This window comes from Pholis gunnellus (genome assembly GCF_910591455.1).
Source record: "Pholis gunnellus genome assembly, chromosome: 15".
Taxonomy (NCBI): Eukaryota; Metazoa; Chordata; class Actinopteri; order Perciformes; family Pholidae; genus Pholis; species Pholis gunnellus.
This window is the reverse complement of record NC_136542.1, coordinates 11,249,802-11,263,895: the sequence shown is the minus strand read 5'-3', so window position 1 is coordinate 11,263,895 and position 14,094 is coordinate 11,249,802. Positions and strand designations below refer to the sequence as shown.

At 45.2% G+C, this 14,094-nt stretch overlaps 3 protein-coding genes across 4 annotated transcripts; 1 reads left to right on the top strand and 2 right to left on the bottom strand.

Annotated features, from left to right (window-relative positions):
* Positions 1 to 835: 835 nt before the first annotated feature.
* lrr1 (leucine rich repeat protein 1) lies at positions 836 to 4,138 on the top strand. Of its 2 annotated transcripts, XM_079174306.1 has the most exons (6): positions 836 to 1,081; positions 1,177 to 1,353; positions 2,153 to 2,251; positions 2,550 to 2,802; positions 2,894 to 3,368; positions 3,457 to 4,138. In XM_079174306.1, exons 2-6 carry the CDS (start codon positions 1,207 to 1,209, stop codon positions 3,710 to 3,712), a joined length of 1,230 nt encoding a protein of 409 aa, XP_079030432.1. In that variant the 5' UTR covers positions 836 to 1,081; positions 1,177 to 1,206; the 3' UTR covers positions 3,713 to 4,138. The 2 variants fall into 2 exon arrangements, with proteins under 2 accessions (XP_079030432.1, XP_079030431.1); XM_079174305.1 differs by having other exon boundaries at positions 836 to 1,353.
* Positions 4,139 to 4,321: 183 nt separating this feature from the next.
* On the bottom strand, positions 4,322 to 6,494 carry dnaaf2 (dynein axonemal assembly factor 2; the record flags this gene model as incomplete). Its single annotated transcript, XM_079174693.1, has 2 exons — positions 4,322 to 4,657; positions 4,749 to 6,494. The coding sequence occupies 2 exons, from the start codon at positions 6,492 to 6,494 to the stop codon at positions 4,322 to 4,324; spliced, it is 2,082 nt and encodes a 693-aa protein (XP_079030819.1).
* Positions 6,495 to 8,181: 1,687 nt separating this feature from the next.
* On the bottom strand, positions 8,182 to 11,633 carry klf11b (Kruppel like factor 11b). Its single transcript, XM_079175148.1, has 4 exons — positions 11,472 to 11,633; positions 10,492 to 10,767; positions 9,165 to 10,089; positions 8,182 to 8,941 (listed from the first exon to the last, which is right to left on the bottom strand). The coding sequence occupies exons 1-4, from the start codon at positions 11,508 to 11,510 to the stop codon at positions 8,640 to 8,642; spliced, it is 1,542 nt and encodes a 513-aa protein (XP_079031274.1). The 5' UTR covers positions 11,511 to 11,633; the 3' UTR covers positions 8,182 to 8,639.
* Positions 11,634 to 14,094: the final 2,461 nt, after the last annotated feature.

The window sequence follows — 14,094 nt, the reverse complement described above, 5'->3', positions numbered from 1 at the left end:
GGAGGGATAGTTGAAAAGCCCCAGAAAACCTTTTTTGTAAGTGGAGTTTTTGTCAAACCTCTGTCAGTTGCTTTGTGATCAACAGAAACTGTGGCTGCATTAGAGATGATTAAATAGCATTTTATATATATTTATATTTTTGTCAAACAATGTACCGCATAACCCAGTGGTGGAAGAAGTACTCAGACCTCAGAAGTAGCAATGCAACACTATGGAAATACTTTGTTCCAAGTAAAAGTCCTGCATTCAAAATGTGACTTTGTATAAGTATATTATCATCAAAATATAGCTGCTTGAAGTACCAAAAGTAATAGTTGGCAACTCATTAAGCAGAATGGCCTATTGCGCAATAGTGTATAGCCTAATAGCCGACTGGATTAAAATGAGTGATGCATTAAGTGGAGCTAAATTAAATTGATAGCTATCTTTACATAATAATAGCCTACATCACATTTATTTGTTGATTATATTTTTGTATTACTAATCTGAATGTGAAATGTGATTAGTCACTAAAATTAGGAAATAAATGTTACTATTTGTAGTATAAAGTAGCAGAACATGTAATCAAGCCGCTTATTTTATTAATTATTATTAATAAAAGTATTATTATTTTCTTATTCAGAACTGTACAGTGCTCGAATAAATGTACTTCCCACCAGTGGTGTCACGTTTTCTTGATTGTTTATTAAAAAAGTAATTCGAGCAAAACGGTTGTCCGACTATGGAAGTAGGGTCTGCCCCTCTGCTGCTAAACGCGCGCCAGGGCCCCGAGCGCTTCCATGACGTCACTTCCCACGCGCGCGCGATATCATGCTAACGGAAGCTACCTCACCGACAACAGAGAACTATCCGGGGCCTTTTACAATGTGTCACGATACCGTCAAACTCACCGCGGTTGCCCACTGAAGACTCGGTCTACCGGCTGTGTGTGGTGCGTTCGACAGCCGGTCAGATGCCGCTGCGGCTCGGTGGAGACCACCGGTCTGCTTGTTGACATCCATGACCGGGGACGGACGTGTGTGTTGTGCCCCGGGGAGCTCCAGGACGTTTTTCCGCGGAAGTTTGTGTTTTTCTCTCTCTGGTATGCATTTAAACCCGTAGTTTAACTCTGACTCGGCCTTAAGCCGGGACATCAAGAGTTTGTGTTTTTTTGTTTCGTATTCGGTTGTGATGAAGCTGCAGTGTGATGTCGAGGTGGTGAACCGGATGCTTCCCTCGTTTGGGATGAAAAGTCGAGGGAAGGGCGCGAGAGCGGTGCTGTCCATCGGGAAGCATGCGGACAAGACGAATCAACGCTGCAACATCTACATGATGATCTGCACCGCTAAGGACAGAGCAGGCTCAAAGTACAAGGTCAGGGTCTGTTGTTGTTTGTACAGTTCTGAAGCTGGACTTGCGTCCCTGGGTGTGTGCCCCTCTATGTTGACTGAATTCAGATTTAGTTTAGGGAATTTTATTCATCACTCAGAGAGCATTTCATGGCTAAAATCTAAAAAGAGTAACCTCATCAACACACAGTTACAAAAACAGGTGTGATACTGTTGTTGTTGTCGTTTGGCTCCTTAAACTATCATTTAAAAAAAAATTTAATATCTGGATGCTAAAAGGCTAAATAAACAGTCGTTGAATGTAATTTAACACACACAGCATGGTACATCCAGCGCACAGGTCACGTTATAACAGAGTATGTACATACTTTTTCAATAAGTATAGTTTAATAAGACAGTAAATGATCTTCATGTCATATTGTTTGTCAGGTTTCTACAGTAACATTTTTAAAATGACAGTATTAAAGAAACATATTCCAGCAACTGTGTTTTTAGGTTTTCAGTTAACTCAAACCCATGCCACTTAATAAATTTACTTTGATTCCTCTTTTATTATTGCCAGAAAGACCTAGAAGCTCTCAACGTACAGTGTTCATGTTCGCTAATGCTGCCTTCAGGTGCTCTTCGGGAGCTTCTGATTTAAAAACGTCGTAGCTCTGTAGAAATATACACCTGCATGTTGAGTAAAAGGTTCAAAAGCTTTCAGTATTCCCGTCTACACTTGTTGGGAACGTGAATCACTCCTGGTTGAATGGTAACGCGTACCCACCCTGTTGTGTCGAGTATTTTTCCACCACTGACATGTTGCCAACTTTCTCTTGCAGCTGAAAGACAACATAGAGAAGTTCTTCACCTGGTTTGTGGAGGAAGGCAAGGCCACCGTGAGATTAAAGGAACCTGCTGTTGACATTTGTGTGAGCAAGGTACGACTTCCAGCTAAACACAGTCTGAGTACTACAGTGTTTATAAGTGAGGACTGTGCCACAAGACTCCACCTACTCGTTTATTCAACTAGACGCATTCGGTTTTTTTGACTGCATCAACCTACAGGCCCACCATTTTTAAAATCCTAAATAATTTGACCATACATTTAAATGAACACCCTGATGTGTCTTTGGGTGTTTTTTGGTTGACGGTCTATTATTTCGGACTGCATTAAATTGTACAGGTATTCCCCATCCACTAATCCACCTGTATCTTCATCTATTCCTTTATTTGTAGGCTGATGCGAACAGCTTGAAGAACTTCCTCTCGGCGGCTCGTTTGGCCGACAGAGGAAGTGACGCGAGTAGCCTTCCTCTCTCCACGCTCACTCCTGTTCGCGCCAGAGACGTAGAGCAACCCAAGAAGAAGCTCTCCATCGTCTCCAAGAAGGACTACCCCCTCACCTCCTGCTTCCCCTACTCTCTGGAGCAGCTGCAGGTCTCCTACTGCAAACTGTCCCGGGTGGACATGCGGATGCTGTCTCTCAAAGGTAGAATGAGTTTAACTTAATACAATACTTTGTGCAGTACTACATAGCTGGATTAAGTTGTGGTGTTTTTCCTTTGTTGTTTTTTTTGCAGCTCTCCGCAAGCTAGACCTCAGCAACAACCACATCAAGAAGCTCCCTGCCACCATCGGGGACCTGGGCTGCCTCTCCGAGCTCGTCCTCCACAACAACCACCTGGAGGCCTTCAGCGAGGCCCTCTGCCTGTCCACCCTGCAGCGGACCCTCCAGCTCCTGGACCTCAGCCAGAATCGACTGCAGTCCCTCCCGGCTCAGTTCTGCCAGCTCAAAGAACTAGTGAACCTCAAGCTGGACGACAACAAGCTCGTCTGTTTGCCGTTCCACGTGGGCCGACTCTCCAAGCTGAGGTTCCTGTCGGCGGCGCACAACCAGCTAGCCATGTTGCCCTCCGACTTCCGTAAGCTCAGTCTGGAGAACCTGGACCTGTTTGGGAATCCGTTTGTCCAACCGAACCCTCTTGACCACACGATGAAACTCACGTTCCCACTTCCTCTTCAAGAGATGGCTTCCAGAGCCGTGGCCAACCTCAGGTTAGACTTAAACGGTATACCGAACTGTATCTTCACTGTGGTGCTTACAGCAGCCTCCCAATTGTACCCTCTCTGATTCACCTCGCAGGTTACCGTACGGACCTCACCTCATCCCTGCCCACTTGTGTCGGGACCTCGAAGTAGCCAAGCTGTGCGACTGCGGCCGTGTCTGCATCAATTTCTACATCAAGACGGCGGTCAGCATGAACCTGCACCAAGTCTCTCACACGGTCGTCCTGGTGGACGACATGGGGGGCACGGACGCTCCGGTGCAGCAGCACTACTGCTCCCTCTCCTGCTACTCCGAGTTTTTAGACAACTCGCTCCAGAGAGGAATCAGATGAGGAAGAACAAACTGTTTTTGTTTGACAGGAAACGGACCGACTGCTATATGGGAATTGCGGTGGATTTTGCAACAAATGAAAGGAGGATATTGACTCTTATCGGGCTTTAAAATCGCTTGAAGCAGCCTGTTTTACACTCTCACTCAGCTTATATTGCACTCTCTTACCTAACTGCTGACTTTATGGAATGAAAGCAGGCAGCCACACTGACAGTTTGCCATTGCTGCCGGTGAATGTCACACATCGTCTTTCCTGCCTCAGAGCAGACTGCAGGCTCCCCTACCGACCCACTTCTACACGGCAGGAATAAAAAAAATTAGATTCATTTGAGTTTCTTCCTGAACACAGTGCCTCAGGGTCCGTCAGCGTTGGCTAAAGGGAGTTTTTACTGTGCTAATGACCCACAATTTTTATATTCATGTGAAAGATGCAATAAAATAAAAGTATTCACATTATTGTCCTAAGTGGTTTATTCAGAGACATTTAAATGATTTATGTGATTTAATGATTTGAGAATATGAACATTTAATATTGTTGCATTTAACGACATAACTTGCATTCAAACCTGCTGTAATACAAAAAAAAAAACACTTCACCACCTCTGAACCCTCAGTCCAGCTCATACATCAGGGAGTTTTGGAAGATGAACCCAGCAGAGGTGGTATGGTCACTGATGAGCTTTTCGTTTCCATCTTTATCAATTTCCCTTAAAAACACAGGTGGTGGCTTGCTGTCTCGCTTTGGTTTGTGGAGGATTTGCACCGTTGGCCGGTCATCTTGGTCGATATTCTCCCTCTGCTCCTGCTTCACTGAACCCACGGCCGGTTCCTCTGTGACCCCGTCAGAGAAGTCCTTTGTGTCGTTCTGGCTCTGAGGTTCAGCAGATATGGAAGTTTGGGATTCCTCACTCGATCTGTGAGTTAGAAATGCAGCGTCTGTTTCCACCTACAAAGGAAAAATACAAACGGCTTAGCTTGACCACACACGTTTACCTTCTCGTCTACAGTTTATTCATTTTTTGTAGGATATATCTCACCTTCTCCTCTTTGATGTCTGAAGTCTTCATTTTGTGTGGTGACTCCGAACAAGAGTTCAGAGGGACTTCTCCCTCTTTTTCTTCGCAGCTTAAACGTTCAGCAGGGATTAAAACAAGCTGGTTGTCTGTTTCAGGTGTGGCCACAAGCCTGTTATGATCAGGCAAGTGTTCTCCTTCATCAGCAACACCGACCGTCTCCCACTGAAAGCTTAGACCAGAGTCCTCGTTATCTTCAAGTTGCTGCCTTTCCTGTAAGTTAGACTTTTCAACCTCTATTTCATTTTCCTGTTTCAGTGTCTCATCCACACCTTCTCGGCCTTTTCCATTCTGCTTTTCCCATTTTGCCTCCTCCCCCAAACCAACTTTCTCTTCTTCGTCACTGTTTTCTCCTTCCCGTGTTTCCTTCTCACCCACTACACCGTCATCGTCTGCCCTCATCTGCTCCTCTCCTTTCTCATGACCAGTTTCCCCCTCTTTTTCAACTTTCTCTTCCCTTGTCTCCTGCCTAAAATCCTCCTCAACAGCTATTTGCTCCTCCTCACTTTTCTTGCTTTCCCTCTCCTCCCGCTCCTCCTCTTCGTCCACCTCTCTTTTCTCCTCCTCTATCTCATCATCACTAACACTAGTCTGAGCAGACCCTCCGGATAAATCAAAAGCTTCATCAGAAGGAAGAACAGACAGCGTCACTGTGAGCTGCCCTCTCTGTTTGTTGAACTTGGCCTCTCCCTTGTCTTCATCCACAGGGTAGGCTAAGGGCAGCTCCAGTCTGTAGGCTGGTTTCTTGGACACCAGCAGCAGCTGTCTCTCTTTCACCTCGAGGCTGGCGTCTGAGGCCGCCTTCAGAAGTGGCACGGCGATGGTAACCACTATCTCTTTGGGCCTGGGGCTTTGGGCAGAGTCTCTGGAGCATCTGAAGTCCTGTATATCCACAAAAGATCGATATTTGACTGTGTAGTGTGGCTTGGTAGGCTCTCTGGCTTTCTCAGGCTGACTGCTGTAGCTTTTAGGTTCAGCATCGCTGCTGTTTTGTGTTGCAGGCGACTCTGTGGGCTTCATTTGCAGGGACGCGGTAGGTCTTTTTTCGTCTGGGTATGGGAATGCAAGAGGGTCCGGCTCCTCTGAGGGCTCCTTGGATTTGTATCCAGGTATGGGTTTTCGGATGACACAAGGCTGAGGGGCACCCTTGTATTTAGTACTCATCTCCCTCACATTGTTTTTATCCAGAGTCACTTTGAAAGCATCCTGGATTCCCTGGATGGCTGTGCTGTCCACCGTGTCCATGAATCGCTTGTTTTTGCTTGCAATGTGGACTGTGTCAGGGTGGAAGATAACATCATAGATCATGATCTTGTTCCCTTTTGAGTCTGTGTCTTTTCTCCCTGGGTGCAGACTGTGAGGCAGGGACCAGCACTGTCCTCTGCGGCCATCCTCCGACACCCCGCATTTACATTCAGGCTTTCCAACCTTTTCACTGGCGCAGATATTGATGAAACACTTCTGCTTGCCGTTCACACTCGTCCTGAGAGACCGAAACGGTTCCGGGTGGATAAACTCAATCGTGTTACCTCTCTCCTTCTCCAAAAGTTCGATCTCCTCTTCGTACCTTTTCTTATTCTCCGGGTCCGATAATTCATGTGCGTAATTGCGCAGCATTTCCCCGAATTTCTCGTCTTTAAGAGCTTTTGTCAGTGTGTCAATTTCATCTCCTGTCATGTTTAGTTCTTTCAGCTTATCTCCAACCTCCATACTGATGATTACGAGAAGAAATAACGTTACTGAGGCGGATGAAGTATGCGGAAACACAACTTTCGTGAGCTAAACGTCCAAGAAAAAAGTCCAGAAGTGAGCTAATTAATATTAATAATAATATTAATAAGTGGTACGAGCTGGAAGGGGAAAGAATTGCAGAATTTGGTGTCGTTTTAAGTCGATGTCCGTGTGTTTACCTAGTTTTAGACCTCCAGCAAACGGTCCTAGTTGTGTTGATGTAACCATAGCAACATGAAAGTATTTGGTGCAACAATGAAACACTTCCGGGTGAAACTATTGTTTTGCCTTGCTTAGATCCGACAGATTTGATAAATCAATTAAAAAAGTATAACTGAATAAATATAATCATAAGAATTTAAAAAGTTATATAATTTAGTTCAAAATAAAAGTTGAATCCAGTAAAGAAAAAACTTCTCTAACCATTTCGTACTGGGGTGTTCTTGTGTAGATAGTGAAATAACATGAATTCGCCACCAGATGTCGCTCTGGTGGAAGAGAGCCAGTGTGTAAATCGGTCAGTAAGGCAAAGGGGCGGATATGCAGGACAGAGAAGTGATTGGTCGCACCCCCAACAGTTCATATTTCTCACTGTCTGATTGGAAGCGCTGTGCTGTAACTGGGTGCAGGACCATTGATTATGAATGTGTAGGTGAGAGAGAGAGAGAGAGGATGGATGCAGCACACTGAACCACTCTGTGGTCCCGCAGCATCTTAACGGGTTTCTCTTTACTGTTTGCTTTACAAATTTTCCACTTGCATCCTCCCAATTTCTCCAGCTGAAAACGTCTTCTTTGGTAATAATTTATATGACCAAGGATGGTCTCTAGACTTTATGAACAAGGACAGCTTTCTCCTATAATTTGTTAATTACGTATATACATTTACTACATTACTGCACAACCTGTTAACATTACAATCCATACATTAAACTATGACTGTACACCTGTCTACCACAGTGTTATATAGTATAGTGTATTCCTACATTCTAACTGCTGCACTATTTTGTGCCTTTATAATCTATCATAAGATTTTACTTACAAATATGTATAAAAAATACATTTGTATCAGCTTGTTGTTGTTACAGGGAACGAGTGCTTCACTGTAATTGTTGTGCATATGCCATTACTAAGAATTTGGACTTGTAACCACTAAGCACACAAACAAGAGATGCTTGCCAAACGACACCACACTGGTAAGAGATCTTTCACTGAATAAAACGGAGTGGTTTATTATGCAAGAGTCCCACAGCCCCGCCACCTCCTTGTCATCATGTGACAGTGCTGGATGGGGTCAAGTGGTCAGTTAAACTCTAAAACAAGGCAAACAAACGTGTGTTGTCTGCTGACTCATCAACAATCTGGCACTGAGCTAATGAACGGGAGACAATGTCCCTAGATGGTCTCGCCAAAGACCTTTTATAACACCGAATTTCATTCAGCCAGTAGACCAAAAGAGGGGGTGGGGGGGGGGGGGGGGGGGGAGTCACAGTTTGACGCACACAGGATGTGGGCAGGCACCACTGTGGGAAAGATTGCTGACTATACCGAGATCAGTTTTTTCGATCAGAAAGGTAAAAAAAAAAAAAAAGCACAAAGAAATGACTCACTTAATCTTTTTTTTTATTACAAATATGTATTAAATAATATGAAAAGTTAGACAGGGAGATATAATCAAGGTATAATCATAGTACTGATGGTTAATATTCATGTCATTTTTGCATGTTTTCCCAAAAATGACAAATAAATGCATTTCATAGTACAACAGACAATACATTCCTAGACATATATATTATATATATATATATATATATATATATATATATATATATCAGTATCAACACAAACCAAGAGAAAGTGTTGGAGGAGGGGTGGAGGGTGAAATGTATAAGACAAACTTCATACAAAGGCTTTGGCAAGAGTGCATTGATATTATCAAATATATCAAAGTAAACAAAAGAATCCTTTAAAGAAAAATACATGTACAAATGAGCAGTAGAGAGGAATAAAAGAGTCCAGTGCATGTTTTTCTGTCATTCCCATGAGTAAAATAGCAGCAGCCGTGTGTGCTTGGCTGATCCCTGTGTCCCTGTGGTATCGTGGGTAGGATGGCAGTGTTCATAGTCTACTTTGAGCCGGCAGGTACCAGCATGCTTAGTGTGGCCAGGCCCGGTTTTGAGGGAGGTGCTTTGCCAGCGGCCATTTTGTTCAGGCTCCGGACATCGGCCTGCCAGGAGGGCATTTTCTTCGTGGTCATGTGGCGGCGGGCGTGCTTGGTGAGGTGATCACTGCGCATGAATCGCCGGTCGCACACGGGACACACAAATTTCTTCTCACCCGTATGCGTCCGCCGGTGACGGGAGAGCTCGTCAGAGCGGGCGAACCTCTTTTCACAGCCGTCCCAGCTACAGCTGAAAGGCTTCTCACCTAAGGGAGGGAAAGCGGGGAGAGCAGGGAGTCAGCAAGGGAGTCAGATTGCAGTCATAAGAGATACAACAATGAGCTCAACTTTCTTCTCATCGAGAATAACAAGGCCAAGAAAGGAATGTTTTACAAACAGGATGCAACACTCATCCGTGGTCCCAATTCTTTCCCACATCCTCGCGAGTATCAACCAAACCAAACACTTGTGTATGCAGTTAACCCTCACCTGTGTGTGTTCTCAAGTGAGCCTTGAGGTGTGAGCTCTTAAAATACGTCTTCCTGCAGCCCGGGAAGGTGCAGACATAGTTTCTCCTGCGGGAAAAGTCCATCTTTGTTGCCGTTATACCGCAGCTGGGCCCCGCTGGCACATACACAGGGGCCGGGGCCAGAGGTAGCAGCTTGGTGTTGCCCAGAGTCATGACCGTCTGAGGGCAGTGAGGGGCCTGAGAGAGAGAGGACTGAGGGAGAACCAGCATCACCGTGCCCTGGGGCATCGCTGAGCCCATGATGAGGGACTGCTGGACGGGGGCGGCGTTAGCCGAGGCGGGCTGGGGAAGGATGGGTGTGGCGGCGGTCCGAATCCCATTATTGGATGTAACTGCACCGGGGATGAAGGCGGAGATTATACCCGATTGGCTGCTGACGGGGAACATCTGGCAGATGATTTGAGGGCTGGGGATTGAGGGCGGGGACAGGGCAGTCGGAGGGCTGCTTTGCGGTCGCATATTGACAGAAGTGGGGGTGGAGACACTGTTCAAACAGAGGTTTGAGGGACTGGCGTGCTGCTCTGTTCTTAAGGCGAAAAATGCGGGTGTGAGAGAAGTAGATGGAGGTGTGGTTATCTCAGTCTTTGTAATACGCTGCTGCTGCTGCTGCAGGCAGACCGTTGCAGCCGTTACTGTCTCTCCGGTTTTCTTTGGATTGGGGGCCACTGGAATGCGGTGTTGGCAGTGGGTGCCGTCTGCGGTGTGGCGGATGACGCTGGTCGCCATGGCTCTGCAGGGCTGTGGCAGAGGAGGGAGGGAGTCCGTCTTTTCAGCAATGGGTGCCAGGACAGGTTGATGGAGCCCGGACACAGCCAGGCCAGAGCTTGACTGGAGCGCTGTGCCGGAAGCCTCAATGAAGCTGGGGCTATGTGGGGGAGTCATACACTGGAAAAGAGAAGGGAGGGGAGAACATTAGAAGGTTTAACCAGTGTACCTTGATGACATGGTAATAAGATGTACAGGGGAAAGTGTTTGCAGAGACAAGACAAGCAGGTACACACAAGACTAATGATCACTCGGAGCTATAAACTGTGATTTTTATGACTGAGAGGAGACACTCTGTCTGAAGGTCAGATGACGTTTCCTGCTGCAGCACCTCTCACCTGCCCGGGTCTCACATAATAAACCATGATCCCACACTTATCTTTCCACATTCACATCAAGGGAACCTTGTCAGTGTCTGCTGTTATTAGGGGTGGGGGTGGGGGGGGCAGTACTTGATGGTGCAAATCTAACCTACATATTATTCAATAGTTTGACACCCGTGCGGCATGAGAAGTCACTCACCAGGGAGGAGAGGGACACAAAGTCCTTCGGGGGCTCTGGAAGTTCTGACGGCATGAGGGAGTCACAGGAGTCCGAAGCCGGGGTGAGGGGCCTGGGCTTGCAGGGGCTTGGCCGGCTGCCGAGGAAGTGGCCCCGGCCCCAAGAGCTCATGCACACCAGCGCTTCAGCGGCCTCCAGGTCGGTGTACTCCAGGCCACAGGTTCCACTAGGGACAGACTGTTCGCTGTCGTGCCGCCTTCTCTTTGCATAGGACCCGCAAGGATCCATGTACTCAGCCTGAAAAGGAACAATAAAGAAACTTTGTGATCGTGGCACAAAATGCAAACAAAAGGTGAGCTTTCTGTTCTATTGAGCGGAATGGAGGAAAAAACATCTATTTCCAGTCATCATCTGCTCTTCCTCAATCTAAAGTTCCCCATTCTAACTGCACATGTTGCCAATAAGAGAGGGGGGGGGGGGGGTTGGTGACTACACCCCAGCCCAGCATGGACTGCCTCTGGTTCACAGCCAGGACACCTCCCATCGCCAAATATAGACCAAACAGTGACGTGCTGCAGAGATGAGCGCTGTGAAATCCCCATAAAGCGGGTTTGCATCAGGAAGTAACCTCGGCTAGTTACGTTATAACTTTACTACACACATATTACTGATCCTGCGCAAACACACACACCAGATTGGATCATTTGTCAACAATGACATGCTACTTGTTTAAATTAAGAGATGTCCATAAATACGTCTAGGTAATTAGCTATCTTTTAAATTATTTCCAAGGGTTCAGATTTAAATGTAACATGGTTGATTTGGCTGACTTGACTAATATTAATGATATTGTTTAACGCTAAATATGTTGAATTAGCTTACAACTCAGCTTTAGTACTGAAATATAACATCTGTAAACACGTGAATGTTGCTGGACGGCAACATAGATGTCGCGCCCAAATTGAAGTAACGTAAACAGTTTTAAAAATAAAAAATCTTACCTCGTTTGAGTCCATTTCTGTATATTTTCGCGATGGCATTGAGGAATACAATGTCTAAATATCACTTTGTGGTTGTCAGAGCCCGAACAGAACAAAGAGACGGAGGTTGCCAGAGCTGCTGCGTGTACCGGGGTAGGGTTGAGGTCGCTTTTCTCTCTGACTGACTCCCTTTTCTCTCAGCTGTGTGTGTAAAACACGGGGGGGGAGAAAAAAAAAGGAAAACAACACTCACAACACGCACCGGCGGGTGGCAACACTGAGCCAATCACAATTGAGTGTGTGCGGAGCTTCAGCCAATGGGAGAGCAGGGAGCGCGTGAACAGTGCGTGCTCGCCGAACGGTTGGAGGAAATAGGGTGCGTGGCCGTTGGTGGGCGTGTCTCTGAGAGTCAGCAGTGTCAGGGTAAACCCGATGAACTGCCATCCGCTAAATAGGCGAAAGGTCGATCCGGTCTATGCTGCATTCAGGGGGTGCAGGAATAACATCTTGGAAAGAAAATTCTTTCGTTTACAGAGATAATCGCTGAGCATAATTGTTATTGATATGTTTTGATAAAGAGAAATTGCAAATATAGCTAAAGTGCCATGACTACAAGGCAGATAAGTAAAAAATAATTGACACTGAATCTATTTTTCTATATTAATAAGGCTAGGTTGACTATAACACTTTATAAACACAGGATTGCGTTTTAGAGTATTAGAAATTGACATATTCTGCTTGACTTGATTGCATTTAACTTCTACTTGCCAGCGAAAAGAAATGTCAAGCTCTGCTGTCCACTTGAGAGCGAGGGGCCAAGGCGAAAGTTATTTGTCCCACGTTTCCCACAATACTTGAATGCAACAGTAGTGTCCCGTTGAAGCGTGAGTTTCTGTCTTGTTTTTCTGAGCTGTTTGTGCAGCTTTCTCACAGGAAAAGCAGATAAACAAGTGCTTGAATGAACAAATTGCACAAACACATACTCACTAAGCTTAACAGTGAGTTCATTTATTTCTTTTATCCATGTTATCACTGTAGCCCATAACCATGTTATTAGTGTAATAATGTAATCATTGTTATAAAAAGTACATGTTTCAATGTGATTTTGTAGCAAATCAGGTCAGCCAAGAGAGGCCACTAATTATAAATGATACATTTAGCAAATATCTAACTTATATACCCTATTCTTGGCATGATTTCACATGATTTTCTCACTTGTTTTGTCTGTGGGTGTAGCCACTCTTTAAGGGATTCTGGGGTGGAGCCAACCTCATTGACCCATTATATAACTGTGGACTATATTGGATTTTTGATTTATATTATTACTGTTAGATTTGCAGACAAATTAATTATCTTGAGACTTTAAGTGTACAGATGCACTACACTAAAAAATGATGACTAAAAAATTGTGCTTTGTTCTCCTGTTAGTGAATATATTATTTAAACTGTATGTAAAGGTGATGTATGTTGGGCTGTTTTTCCTGTGGCCCATTGTCTGACAATTTCTATGAGATCATTCCCACAAGCACATGTCAAACTCAAATTGGCCTTGACCTACATGCTGTTATATCAACAACTGCAATTTGACAAAGAGAAACCGTGTCAGAAGTCCGAATGAATTTCTGGAAGCCCTGATGTAAAAAAGGCTCCACAAGAATGTGTAAATATTACGAATTGGTAAAAACAATATAAATGTACCTTTGGTAAAAACAATAGTAGACCCAGTATCATTTTCATGAGCATCAGACTCATGATATTTCATATTCTGTTTCTGATATTCCCTGCTTCTATAAACAAACAAAACGCATATGACCTCACTTTCACACATGGCATTAAATTGGTAAATTGGTGTTTGTTTGCAACTTGCTTGCAGGAGAAGGTAGTACAGCAGGTGTGTTAGCCTGGCCCTGGCAGCGCTGTGCCTCCGTATGACACACATAAGCGTGACCTCAGGGAGCAGCGAGGGCTTGGCACTGTGGCATTGTAGCTGCAGTGCCAGCAGTTAGTGAGAAGAGAGTGGGAGAGGGAGGAGTTACGAGGAAAACGTGTTAGCATGCCGGCATGACAGGCAGCGCGGGCCTAAGCACAGCAGCCTGTTTGTGATATAAGTGGGGCAGGCCGCTTCAACTCAGTTATGGAATCTGGAGGAAAGGTTACGCTGGCCCTATCTGGGCCTCCACACGCACACCTCCCCTGTCCGGCCAACTCCCCCTACTCAGGAACTCCCAGAGCAGACTCAAAAAGGGGGAAGTTGGCCCAGCAGGATTAAATATATCACCCACGGGCTATATTTCACTCAAAGCCCCTGAGCTGTGACAGACAGCCATAGGCCATGTCATCTAGACAAGAGTGTTATTTCCAAATGAAGTACATCCACTCTAAATGTGAAATGTTGCCATATTAGGTAGGCTGCCATTACAAGTTTGAGCACAATCAACACAAAACTTAATCCAAAAAAATATCTTGAGCTCATAAATTTAGATTTACATTGTTTTACATTCATGTAAGAGCACACACTTCATTGCGATGTCAATGGGTTTACATTTTTGTTGCGATGGAATGCTGAGCCAAACTGGATTTTTCTGATTATTGTTGAAGATAATCTAGTAGCACTTGGCTCTTACGCCTCTGAAATACATTTTTT

Coding starts and splice junctions, on each gene's coding strand:
- klf11b (XM_079175148.1), bottom strand. CDS start 11,510: ATGCCATCGCGAAAATATACAGAAATGGACTCAAACGAG. Junction 10,768..11,471: donor CAGAAATGGACTCAAACGAG/GTAAGATTTTTT, acceptor GTTCCTTTTCAG/GCTGAGTACATGGATCCTTG. Junction 10,090..10,491: donor TTGTGTCCCTCTCCTCCCTG/GTGAGTGACTTC, acceptor TCTCTTTTCCAG/TGTATGACTCCCCCACATAG.
- lrr1 (XM_079174305.1), top strand. CDS start 1,171: ATGAAGCTGCAGTGTGATGTCGAGGTGGTGAACCGGATGCTTCCCTCG. Junction 1,354..2,152: donor GAGCAGGCTCAAAGTACAAG/GTCAGGGTCTGT, acceptor TTTCTCTTGCAG/CTGAAAGACAACATAGAGAA. Junction 2,803..2,893: donor GCGGATGCTGTCTCTCAAAG/GTAGAATGAGTT, acceptor TTTTTTTTGCAG/CTCTCCGCAAGCTAGACCTC.